This window comes from Amblyraja radiata, chromosome 37 (genome assembly GCF_010909765.2).
Source record: "Amblyraja radiata isolate CabotCenter1 chromosome 37, sAmbRad1.1.pri, whole genome shotgun sequence".
NCBI classification, from domain to species: domain Eukaryota; kingdom Metazoa; phylum Chordata; class Chondrichthyes; order Rajiformes; family Rajidae; genus Amblyraja; species Amblyraja radiata.
This window is the reverse complement of record NC_045992.1, coordinates 3,559,454-3,572,598: the sequence shown is the minus strand read 5'-3', so window position 1 is coordinate 3,572,598 and position 13,145 is coordinate 3,559,454. Positions and strand designations below refer to the sequence as shown.

At 39.2% G+C, this 13,145-nt stretch overlaps 1 protein-coding gene across 8 annotated transcripts in view; it reads right to left on the bottom strand.

Annotated features, from left to right (window-relative positions):
- Positions 1-13,145, bottom strand: part of dlg5 (discs large MAGUK scaffold protein 5) — a 105,788-nt gene that overhangs the window by 57,454 nt on the left and 35,189 nt on the right. For all 8 annotated transcript variants that reach the window (XM_033012728.1, XM_033012725.1, XM_033012727.1 and 5 more), the window contains exon 6: positions 9,915-10,098. In XM_033012728.1, the coding sequence (XP_032868619.1) occupies positions 9,915-10,098 (184 nt within the window). The remainder of the gene's footprint in view (positions 1-9,914; positions 10,099-13,145) is intronic.

The window sequence follows — 13,145 nt, the reverse complement described above, 5'->3', positions numbered from 1 at the left end:
GGCCTCCCAAAGTGCAACACCTCACACTTGCTCGGATTCACACTTCACCTCTATCCACCTGCCCATTGCTGTAGTTTATCTATATCCTGCTGTATACTTTGACAGGCTTTCTCATTGTCCACGATTCCAGTAATTTTGGTACTATTTGCAAACCTACTAACCAACCCATTTGGTATATATATATATATTCCACTGAAGCTTGGCCAGGCTCATTTCAGAACACAGGACCCCCTTTCCCCCATCATTTTCCACTATCTGAACTTATCTGTATAGATGCTTGATTATGAGGAATGCATATGCACTTTGAGCTTTTTTTTAGTCATGTCATGAATGAAAGGAAATAAATGGGTCACAATAAGATAAATCACAACAGTTGCAACTCTTGTAATAATGTTATTTTGCAATTAATATATACCAGATATTGTTTGACATTACATGTAATCATCCTATTCAGCGCAACGCTGTCAGAGCTACTGGATAATGAGTCAGAATTCTTTATTTTTCTGGAAATACATTGTTCACTCCATACGTTACTCAAAATATCTGTCCCCAAAATGTGAGAATCTCTTGCAATAACTGTAACAAGCCAAACACAATTTGGTAAGCCCTCACTCCCTCCACTTCAGTTCAACATCAGCTGGATAAGTTATGTGATGTATTCCACTGACCTTCTGTTCAGGCTACAACATTGGAGTGACAAAATTATAACATTCAAAAGGATTGATGAAAAGTGCTTTGTGATTCAATTTAGGATCATCATAAATATAGGTTGGTTGATTTGCCTTTCTTAAAATCACATTTACTTGAATCTTACAATTCACCTGCCATCATAATGTTTGGTAAAATCCATTTACCAAATAAAATCAATTTACACTCTGTCTCAAATGAGTTAGAATTATTAAGAAAAACTGTAAATAAACCATACATCCTACTGCAATTGAAAAGCAAGGAAATTCTAAACACACAATTTCAGTCTCAGAGTTGAAAAGGGAAATGTTTAAACTTTAAACACCAAATCTAGCTTTAGAGCACCGCATTATGCTACAGCTTGCAAATTAGCTTGGAAATGCTTCTTTACATTGAAATAGTTCATAAATTACCACAGTTGAAAACATTTTAAATTTGTTTAAAATATGTTTTAAATATGATTGCAATAAAGAAAGGTTCCATTGCAGAAATAAATTAATATAATTAGGAAACAACAAACATTTCTTGAGGGAAAAGTATTTGTAATCATCACTTATACTTCCCTGCCTTAAAGTCATATAAAAGGACGTTCAACAACTGTTTCACACCCAAGTAACAAAACCTTTGCATGATGGGTTTAGTAGCTCTAATAGGCTTGGGACCAACTACAACAAAAAAAACAGGATCTGGCAGCTTAAAAACAGGAGACTCGTTTGGCCCTTTCAATGACAACACGATTAACCTCAATTTTTCAAATTAGATTGAAAAAGATGAGCACTCAAAGGAAAGCAGAAGCAGTCTAATAAAACCTTTGGCTTCAAAATCAGAAAATCAGAAAATGGTGGAAATACTTAGCATAGATAACAGGCAACAATTGTGAAGGCAACAATCAAATGTGACCAAGACATAGGGGATGAGAAATAGCCCTAGTCAACAGAATAAAAGAGAATTCTAAAACTTCTCAAATATATTACGCGAGGTAGGCAGGGAAAGAGTAGGTTCCTTCAAGAACCATAAGGCAAATCTAATGAGGAGCCAAGGGATATGTGCAGCGTCCTGAATTAATAGTTTGTAGCAGTATTCACCTGAGAGAATGGAGAGTTAATGGAGAACGATAATTGTCTGGAAATGTGTCTATCAGGAAAGAGGAAATGTTACAGATATTGATGCATGTAAAGGTAGAAGCAAGGAAAGAGATTGCAAGGGCAGGGAGATTGTCGCATCAACGTGAGCCATGGGTGAGGTATTGGAAGAATAGAGGAAAGCTAACATTGTTTCCATATTGAAGAAGAGCAGTAGGAAACTGCAGATCAGTGAGCCATATGCCAGCAGAAGGGAAACTGGGGGAAACATTCATATGAATAGGATTTATGATCAAATGGAAAGGCAGGGGCTGCAAAGGTGAAGTCAACATGGTTTGGTGCATGTGAAATCTTGCCTAACAAATCTGATTGAAGTTATTTTATGGGAGGTCACTAAGAAAATGAATGAAGGCAAAGTGGCAGACATGGTACAGCTGACATGGCAAGCCAAGGCAAGGCGTCTGACATGGTACAGGCCTTTTGACCCACAATGTCTATGCTGAATTATTTAATTTTTCAAAATGTTATTTTTTTGGCTTATGTTTGTTAACTCATTACATTGCACATCAAATAACAAGCTGTTAAACTCCTGCAGCGGCATGTGATATTTTCACGCCTTACATTTATTTCTTGTTGAAAATAACCATTCCTTATTCTGTACTGGAAGGCTTCCTATCAAAACATCCCACATTAGCATTGTTTCCAGGATGGAAAGATCTAATACTAGAGGGCATAGCTTCAAGGTGAGCGACAAATAAAAGGAGATGTGCAGGGAATGTTTTTTTTTACACAGAGAGAGGTGAGTGCATGGAATTCGCTGCCAGGGGGTGGTGTTGAAGGCAGATATGATTGTGGCATTTAAGAGACTTTTGGATATATACATATGGATGTGCGGGGAATGGAGGGATTTGGATTATGTGCTGGCATCATGTGATAGTTTTGGCATCATAAACCAACATAATCCAAATCCCTCCATTCCCCGAACATCCATATGTAAATATCCAAAAGTCTCTTAAATGCCACAATCATATCTGCCTTCAACACCACCCCCTGGCAGCGAATTCCATGCACTCACCTCTCTCTGTGTAAAAAAAAACATTCCCTGCACATCTCCTTTTATTTGTCGCTCACCTTGAAGCTATGCCCTCTAGTATTAGATCTTTCCATCCTGGGAACAATGCTAATGTGGGATGTTTTGATAGGAAGCCTTCCAGTACAGAATAAGGAATGGTTATTTTCAACAAGAAATAAATGTAAGGCGTGAAAATATCACATGCCGCTGCAGGAGTTTAACAGCTTGTTATTTGATGTGCAATGTAATGAGTTAACAAACATAAGCCAAAAAAATAACATTTTGAAAAATTAAATAATTCCAAGACGAATAGTGAAATATATAATAAAACCATTCAATAAAAATGCTACGCCTGGTTTGAGAGAAGCAAGCAACATTGTCAAATAATCCACAAAAATTAATCAATGACAGTACATTACCTGTGGTGCAAAATAAGTTCATACTTGTAAAAGGCAAGTTAAATTCCAAGCATTACACAAAGTTGCCACAATTTAAAAACTTGATTTATGTACAAAAATGAGCATTCAAACATCCGTTGTCTTTTGACTCAGAAACTTTCCAAAAAGTGAAAAAAAACAACCTCTTTGCTTGTGCATTCACAGTGACCTTTGACTTGCATGACTGTTACGTGGTTTACTCTGTGCAAACTTTCATTTTGATTCCTAAAGTTTAGTTTTAACTTGGCATCAGGGGTTGTTTTTCTAGTCAAATAACATCAGCTCCACTCACATTTGTGCTTATTTGAATGCACAGGGGTTGGTTTTACACACTAATTTCTTTTCCTACATCAAATGAAGCACGGACTTAACATTTCCAAGAACCTTTGCATCACTGCTTCAGTTCTTTCTTTGTAAACCATGAACTTTTCTATAAAATCTCCCCCTTGGAGATGTGTCAGCTAAATGTTTATATATAGTTCCAAAATGTTCACTTCATTCAATTTGCAACAGCTTTCTGTTTCTAATCTGAACTTATAAAGCATTCATCAAACAAGCAGCATTGTCCTGTGTGAATGGATGCTGTGAACCAGAATAAACAGGCTTTATTCAATCATTCCTTTGCCCTTTAAGTATCTCAGGCCTAAAGGGAGAAGTCATCTATTACAACGCCTCGCAAAAACAAACAAAGCTGATGCATCACATCAAGAATAAAAACACCAATATTCACTAGCATTTCACCTTAACAATAGGAGTTTTCCCCCTCGTTACTTAATCGTCGCAAATATGGACCAAAAATAGGCTTTAATCACCCAACCATTCTCAAAGATCAGCACGCAAATACATGCATAACACAGAAGGAATGTTTTGCATCTACCTTAGCCAGCTAAATCAAGAACCCAAAGAACGTCCTTATCATAAGGTAAACACTTATAAAAGATTATGATGATACCTTTCAGTAAATAAAAGTTTTTTCATAATTTGTGAAGAGAAGGAAAGCCTGAGTGTCCCACTTGTACCCTGCTAGTTTATGGTAAAAATAAAAAGAATCCTATAAGCAGAAGAATTTAATTTAATGATTCTTGATATCCACTGAGGACAAGATTGCTAAGAAACAAAGATCGCACTAGGCATGGAGGAAATCCTGATTTGAAACAGCATGAAATACAAGGTATATTAATCAAAACACTGACATAATTGGGCTGAAGTATATTTTGCAGGTATATTTTAACCCAAAGTGTCTTTCTCAAGAAAAATCAAACACAAGAACTCACACAAAAACCAGCAGGAGTAGGCCACCTGGTCCCTTGAGCCTACTCCACTATTCAATAAAATCATGGCAGATCCACATCAGGCATCTGGACAGAGTTGATTGGGGGTTTGGACAGAGTTGATTGGGGGTTTGATAGCTATGGGGATCTGGAAAATGGTCATTTTCCAGATCCCCATAGCTATCAAACCCCCAATCCTTGCAAAACTTATAAACTCCATTTTAAACACTTCTATACTGCGGCACGGTGGAGCAGCGAGAGTTGCTGCCTTAAAGCTCCAGAGACTCAGGTTCAATCCTGACTACGGATGTTGTACGTTCTTCCTGTGACCACGTGGGTTTTCTCCGGGTGCTCTGGTTTCCTCCTACACTCCAAAGACGTACAGGTTCGTAGGTTAATTGGCTTTGGTTAAAAAAATATATAAATTGTCCATTGTATGTAGGAGTTCTAGTGTTTACGGGATCACTGGTTGGCGTGCACACAGTGGGCCGAAGGGTCTGTTGACGCACTCTATCTCTAAACTAAACTAAATAGCTAGCCTATAGAGAAGATTCACCGCTGTTTCGAAAAGCATTTTCAAATGGTATTTCTGCTTTCCCATATTGGATAACGTGGGGTCTGATCATTCATCATCTCTTAATGCAACTGTTACTGTCAAGCTAACATTCCAGGCAGTCCCTTGAGATGGAGGATGACTTGCCTTCACTCCAATATCTAGAGTTCTGAAGTGATTTACAATGCTACTGCAGGAAAGGCAGTTGCTTCCACACATGGGGCAGGGCAGGTGATGTCTATCCGTTAAGTAGGTAGGTGGTTTGTGAAATCCCCTAGTCCTCCTACTATTTAGATTGGACTTCCGTATGCTACTGACTTGTCGACTCAAGATTTGAAAGTCATTCCAAATACCGTGCCATTTTGAGCAGTTATGGACCTGACATTGCCAGGACTCAGGGGGGGTGATACATTTTCCCCTCAAAGATGATTTGAGAACTCCCTCAATCCTCTCCTGTCAACGTGATGACATCTTCCCATGTACTGAGCTTACAACTGAGCATCCATTTCACATGGCTGGTGCTGGATATGAGAAAAATATGGTCAGCCCAACAGGGACAACTAAAAATAATTAGGGTCTCAGTGCTGGGAAGGGTGACCTGGCAGAGGATGCTGTGCACGTTGAGCTTGTGGTCTTCCTTTTCTGTTCTTCTGGACATAGGATCTCTGCTGACTTTGACCTCAAGGTGCCTGTAGAGCAACTTTTCCTTTGAAGCAAGGCGAGGCTTCCAAACTGTAGATGTCTCGTGTTCACAGTTAATTTGTCCCTGAATATCCTGTTCATCCTTATCAACCTGTGCTGAAGAATCTTGGTATCATTTATTAACAGGTCAGACTGGAGAGTTGAAGAATGGCAACAAGGATTGCAGCAGGTGCTGCCAAGAGGTCTTGCACTCGCCTCTGTTGAAACAAGATATTGGCATTAATAGCCCTGTCCCACTGTACAAGTTCATTCAAGAGCTCTCCCGAGTTTAAAAAAAAAAGAAACTCGTGGAAGCACGTAGAATGCCCGTAGCGGGTACGTCGGAGGTCAGGGATGTCACTTAGCGGCTCGTAACACTAACGGCAGGTCCTCGGGAAACGCAGTAAGCTCGGGAAGATTCGTGAAGATTTTTCAACATGTTTTTCAACAGAGTACCTACGAGCGGCCATTACTGTAAATCTCTGAGTTCGAATCAGGGCAAACTCGGGAGAACTCTTGAATGAACTCGTACAATGGGACAGGGCTTTTAGAAAGATGATAATCTCCAGAAATGTTGGCCTTCGTTGCGCTTTCGAGCCAATCACACCTGAAGATTGTATATTTTTTCAACATAGGCTGAGGTCTCGCAGGAGATCAGTCCATTTACCTGTCGGAGACGGACCGCATTTTTTTTTCAAGATTTAAATCCTCATTAGCCTCACACATAGTTTCTCGGGTCGAAGTGTGAACTCTAATGACCAGGATACTCGTAGCGTGTTACAGTGAGCTGAAGAGTCGTCAAGTATGCACGAATGCCACTAGAGTAGTCATTGAAATGCCAGTAACTCTTTCTTGATGGCAAAGAAAGAGTTAGTGTAAATAATACTCTTTTCACCACTCCAGTACATGGCGTCTCCACTACATTTACTGGAAAACTACTGCCCACTTGTTATGCACTTGTCCTTCAGGGAGTAGCACAGAATTCAGCAACAAAGATAATACAAAAGATTAAAGTAAATGTGCACAGATTATTGTGCAAAAACACTTAGGATTGTAATAAATTGTCAATTTAAGAAGAAAAAGTCTAAAATGAACTTTTAATGGATGATTATAATTTGGCAGATCAGAGCATACAAAAGAACGATTTATAATTAATGCATTGCTCATTGAGCCTAAATCTTCCCTGAAACTTTTATAGAAAGCAAATCTCTTCTTTCTCCCATTATTCAGCCTGACAAAAAAAGATGTATTCAATTATTTAACTCCCTTCACAAAGAACATGATTATACTAAGTCCTAAAGTGACTCAACTTGGCAGTGTCAGGCAGATATATAACACCACTGAATTTCACATTGATCAGGTTACACAATTATAAAAGTAAAGCCTTTTTCATGGTGCAGGATAGGTAGATCATGGCATTTAGCTCTTGAAAAGTGCCCTTGGTTTGAAGATTTAGGAAAACAACAAGCAAGCATGTTATAATGTGCACGGGCACCCTATGAACTGGAGTTTCTCATAATTTGAATGTGAATACAAGGGTTCTTCCATTATCAGTGTATGACAAAATGAGCAAAGGTATAAATATTGCATTTCTCACTGGTATTGAAAGGAGGCCCTTAACTTGTCACTTTATAAATTTTCCTTTAGTCATGTAATGACAAAGATTCCCATTGCCCTGACATCAGTCTGAAGAAGGGTCTCGACCCAAAACATCACCCATTCCTCTCCAGAGATGCTGCCTGTCCCGCTGAGTTACTCCAGCATTATGTGTCTACCTTCAAGAGAAAGGGAGTGTTTGGTTAATGGCATCTTTTTGAAGTTTTCTACTTATTAGGTAAGGAACGAGAGGAGAATGAGGCCCAATGAATTTTTCTTACATTTTACTTTAGCTCAAATGTATTTTACTGCTGCAAGAAAAATGGACAAGAATGCGAGGTGGCCGACACCTGATACTGGTTTATAAAAAAATGTGCTGGAGTAACTCAGCAGGTCAGGCAGCATCATAACAATCTCTGGTTTGGTGCTAAAGATGATCAAGTTCATGTTGGTCAAATAGAGCCTGAAGAATAACATCATTAGACTTACTTATATATCTACAAGACCAGACAAATAGTTGATTTCCCATCTGAACAAATGTACCAAGACTGCTGCATTTCTGAAATACCATGCTGGAGTGTATGTTATTGCCAGGGTCTCAGTACATTTCTCATCAGAAAGTAGCTGCATTGGTGGAGTATATCAATCACAAAGCCGCAGGTATGCAAACGTCATCATTGTCAATGTCAGATCTCGCCTTATTCCAAATATAATAAACACTGAACACAGAATGCGCTGGTTTTATTCCACCATTCCTTTACATCCCAGCAACATATGTCCTCTGACCTTTTTGACTCGTAGTAACATGTGATACATTTAAATACAACATCAGTTACCATGACATCCGTCCCTTATCAAACAAAAAGGATTTCCGCATCATCATATTGTTAACTGAACATTCCAACACTATTTAGGATATGGCATTTATTAGATTGATAACGCATAATTTTCATGTCAATACATCTCATAGCCCTCGTATCGCCTGGGTGGTCTCTGATGCTTTGGTCTGGCCTTTGCATCTGTTTGCGCTGGTACTGGATTCTGCTCTGTCATGTCCTGTTCCATCAGTTCCTCATCTTGGTTCTAGTTTCGCATCGTCTCCTCCTCAGACTCTTGCATTCATGGATTATCAATTTGGTAGTCTTCGGTCTGATCCCCCACAGTCTCAACTTCACTTTGAAGCGTCCCTGGACTCTCACAATAGTGATACTTTTTCACATATGATGTGTTCTTATCATATCTGACTCTTTCTGGTGACTGGATCGTCACCTTATTTCGTTGTCTGGACACCATTGTCTATGGTTGTGGACTGCTTGGACTGCTCCCACCTCAATCCAGCTTTGGATCTAATGAGTGCGTGTTTGCATCAGCATTGAAGCATCAACCTGCTAGTGAACCTCCAGGGAGAATCAATGACATTCACGTACAACAAGGCGGAACCAATATCATTGAGGTTCACTGAAAATACTGCTCAATACGATTTTTTCTCGGCTCAAATTATGTGGGTAATTACAAACAGCAAAAAATGAGTCGAGGCATCAGTTACTTAAAGACATTCTTGTTTTAAATGTACAGCTACAGATATCCAGACAAAATCTGGATAAACCATATTATGTCATGCACTTGGGACAATTCAACAGGCAATCCCTGTGGACAATTGGACTGCCAAGCTAATTTTACACTCTTGTGGATACTGGATGAAAGCTGTAATGGGAATAGTGCATATCTTAATGCTTTTAAAAATTAAAGATCATAGACAAGAAAGCAGCAAAGCTTTTAGAAGGGTTTCGGCCCGAAACTTTGCCTATTCCCATCGCTCCATAGATGCTGCCGCACCCACTGAGTTTCTCCAGCACTTTTGTCTACCAAAGCTTTTATTTATCTATTTATCTTTTATTTATTGATTTTATTTATTTAATTTAAGTAGTCCTTTGCACCTCATTTATCCTTATTGGGCAACTGAACCATCCTCTCACCAACTAGAGAGCAGTCCAGATCTCTCCATCTACCCCATTGGACACCTTCAACCTATCTTTAATCGGACTTCACCAGACTTTATCTTGCACTTAATGTAATTCCCTTTATCCTGTATCTGTACACTGTGGATGGCTTGATTGTAATCCTGTACAGTCTTTTCGCTGACTGGTTAGCACGCAACAAAAGACTTTTCACTGTACTTCAGTACACACGACAATAATACAACAAACCCTTCCCTGGTCCCTTCTATTTCATTGTTCATTTTCCAGCCAATGCTTTGTCTTTCTGGGACAGAATAAAAACACAAAATTAACTGTATACCCTGAACCAAAATAACAATAATCCTTTTGACTCTTCCTTATTTCTTGGAAACAGAGCTGCTGCATCCCCTCCTCATGCAATTATGCACACTATTCTGGTTTACTGTCACTCATGCCAGAGGGGGGGGATTCTGTTATACAAGTCGCTAAGATAACGCAAGAAATCTCTTGCATACAATTGTGAAAAAAAATCAGCTGCTTGGTAATGAAAAGCTGATAGCATGTACTCCACACTCACTTGTTGCTGCTGACAACGCAGGTCAGTGATCTCTTTCAGATCCTCCTCATGGAGTCTCTTCAGTTCCTCACAGGTCTGCTGTGCATGATTGTGTTCCCGTAACAACTGGGAGTTCTCCCTCTTGATGACCTCCATATCTTCCTTGAGTTGTGACTGATCCATTCGCAGGCGATTGTGTAACGTGCTGACGGAATTAAAAAAGGTTTTGCGTGTTAGGAATTGATGACTGAACCGCAGGATCCCCGGTTGAACACATTGAATAATGGTGAACAAATTTAGAATATTTCTGTAAATCATTTACAATTAATTAAAAGCACTGCCTCCATTTTGCAAGTTAAACGTGTTCTTGTTTATTTCAGATGAGTTGACCTCTGATCTCTTCCTGCCTCAACAGAGGTGAATCATATGTATACAAAACTTTGCCAGAGACTGATAAGAACAAAATACAAGATAATAGGATTTATATTTCAACATATGTATTTCAACAGTTGTGCAAGTTGCATTTTTCCAAATATTACATTTCAGCATTATTAATGATCGTAAAGTTTTGTTCCTTAGCCAACCAACAAACTAACAATTTGTCATCAGTCTGAAGAAGGGTTTTGGCCAGAAACGTTGCCTATTTTCTTTGCTCCATAGATGCTGCTGCACCTGCTGAGTTTCTCCAGCACTTTTGTCTACCAACAAACTAACAATCTCACAAAAACAAGACAAGATACAAAGCGCGAGAATAACTCAGTGAGTCAGGCAGCATTTCAGAAGAAGGGTCTCGACCCAAAATGTCACCCATTCCTTCTCTCCAGAGATGCTGCCTGTCCCGCTGAGTTACTGCAGCATTTTATGTCCCCCTTCCCCAGACTGATTGTTTGAGAGGAGGAGGGAAGAAAGCTGGAAGAGAAGGGGCAGACAAAGTATGACAAGTAATAGGTGGATACAAGTTGTTGATAGGCAGATGGTTATATTTCCAACGAAGCTGGGACTGAGATATTAGAAAATCTCCACCTGTTTGATTATTAAAATATCCACAACATATACCAGATTGGAGACACAAGATGGCTTTACTGTGCAGCCTAGAACAACTCCAGTCCTGAATTAATTTCTAAAGTGCTGCAGGGTGTATTTAGTTAATATATGCACTGTACACATGCAAATTGGCTCTGAAGCCCACCCCTGCCCCCAAACCGCAAGGTCACAAGTTCTGTAAGCTAAGCGTTAATGTCAGCCCTCATGACATTGTTTACTGAAACAAGTATAGGTAACTAACTGTGCATATATATATTTACACCCAAAGGTCACTGACATCAATCTTCTATAAAGTGTGAAATGGTAGCTTGTCATCTAACTCTCCAATGTCAGGTGACTAGATACTATCAATGGCAAGAAATCCTTTACTTGGATCATAGATCATTGTGGGCGGTAGAGTTGCTGCCTTACAGCGCTTACAGAGTCGGAGACCCGGGTTTGATCCAGACTACGGGTGCTGTCTGTAAGGAGTTTGTACGTTCTCCCCTTGACCCCGTGGATTTTCTCCGATATCTTCGGTCTCCTCCCACACTCCAAAGACGAACAGGTTTGCAGGTTAATTGGATTGAATTTGTTTACTTGGTATGTGTAAATTGTCACTAGTGTGTGTAGGCTTGTGTTCATGTGTGGGGATCACTGGTCGGTGCGGACTCGGTGGGCAGAAGGGCCTGTTTCCGTGCTGTATCCCTAAACTAAATCAACTAAACAAATAGACTGAACTACAAGTATTTAGTCCAATTCTGTTATGTTCAACAAAATCTCTTGGCGAACAAACTCTATGGGATTGTAATTGACTTTGAATATATGATTAAAAGGACAATATTTGCAAGTTGCAGGTTAGACATGGGGAAAAGGATTAATTGGTTAGTTCTTTCAAAGATCCCACTCGGGCACAATGACCTTTATAACATGCGACAAGTGTACAGTACCTGTGCTTTCAAAGGGTTAAGGAAATGACATCATTCGTATTGTGTGCTGAATAATTTGTAATGTAATAGATAACTACAGGGAATTGAAAACTTAATTACAGGACGCCACTTCATGGATTACTGAAAGAAAGGCAGACTGAAAGAAACATAGATTTATTTTTATTCTGCAACTAACACTGGAAAATGAGACCAGATTTGTCCTACCAAAGAGCAATTTGAATTAAGCTCTCCATAAAGCACTACATTTATTCAGCTTCTGTATGTCAGATTGATTAACAATTATCGTGGTGGCACTATTTTTCAATGCTGAAATGGGTCAGGATCAGGGTGATCTAATGTTCTGACACTGAGAATATGCAAATTAACATGCTAACAGACAGTTGCAAAGTTACAATGGCATAACAATTAAAGCAAATAATGGACAAGTGGGACATGTTGCAAAGGTCTGAAATAGATTTTGATTATAAACTAAGAAACAAAGGCATTCTTACATTTACATTCTTACTCTGCAATTTAATTATTTAACTAAGGTAACATTTTCTCCCGGTTAATTGTTTAATAAATTGACAACATCCTATCTGTGCTGTCAATTCTAGATCAATATTCTGCAGTTCTACCATATAGATATGGGCATTTAAATAGCCACCATGAGGTGGCTTCAAGAATATCCCAATTTTAACGACAATGAGACCCAGTATGTAAATGCTAATGACAAGGCTGGAGTATTTGCAACCACATTCATTCCAATGCACAAACGGATGACCATACATGCTTTAGTCAAATATCCCCAACATCAGCAAAAACTAGTCCTCAGTCAATTCAGTTCCCTCCAAGTGACATCAAGAGAGAGTTGAGAGCATGGATACAGCAAAGACTTTAGGACCAGCCAGCATCCTAGCTACGGTACTGAAGACCTGTGCTCCAAAATTAGCTTCTCGCCCATGCTTTTCCAGTACAGTTACAGCACTTGCATCCAGCTGAGACTGGAAAATTGCCAGTTATGTCTTGTTCACAAAAGCAGGACAAACTAATTCAGCGAAGGAATATCCAGCCAGTTTGCTCTCAATCAACAATGACAATACAAATCTAAAATACAATTCTTTCACTTCACCATCTCGAAAAATCTTGGAATGATTTCTGCCACGATAACATTACATCTTATTTTTTTACATACACCCACTCATTTTACTGTGGGTGTTTCTGCTGCCTTCCAGAAATGAATGCATAAAATTGTTCAAGCATTAAAAGAAGCCAAGATCCAATACAGCAAATTGCCATC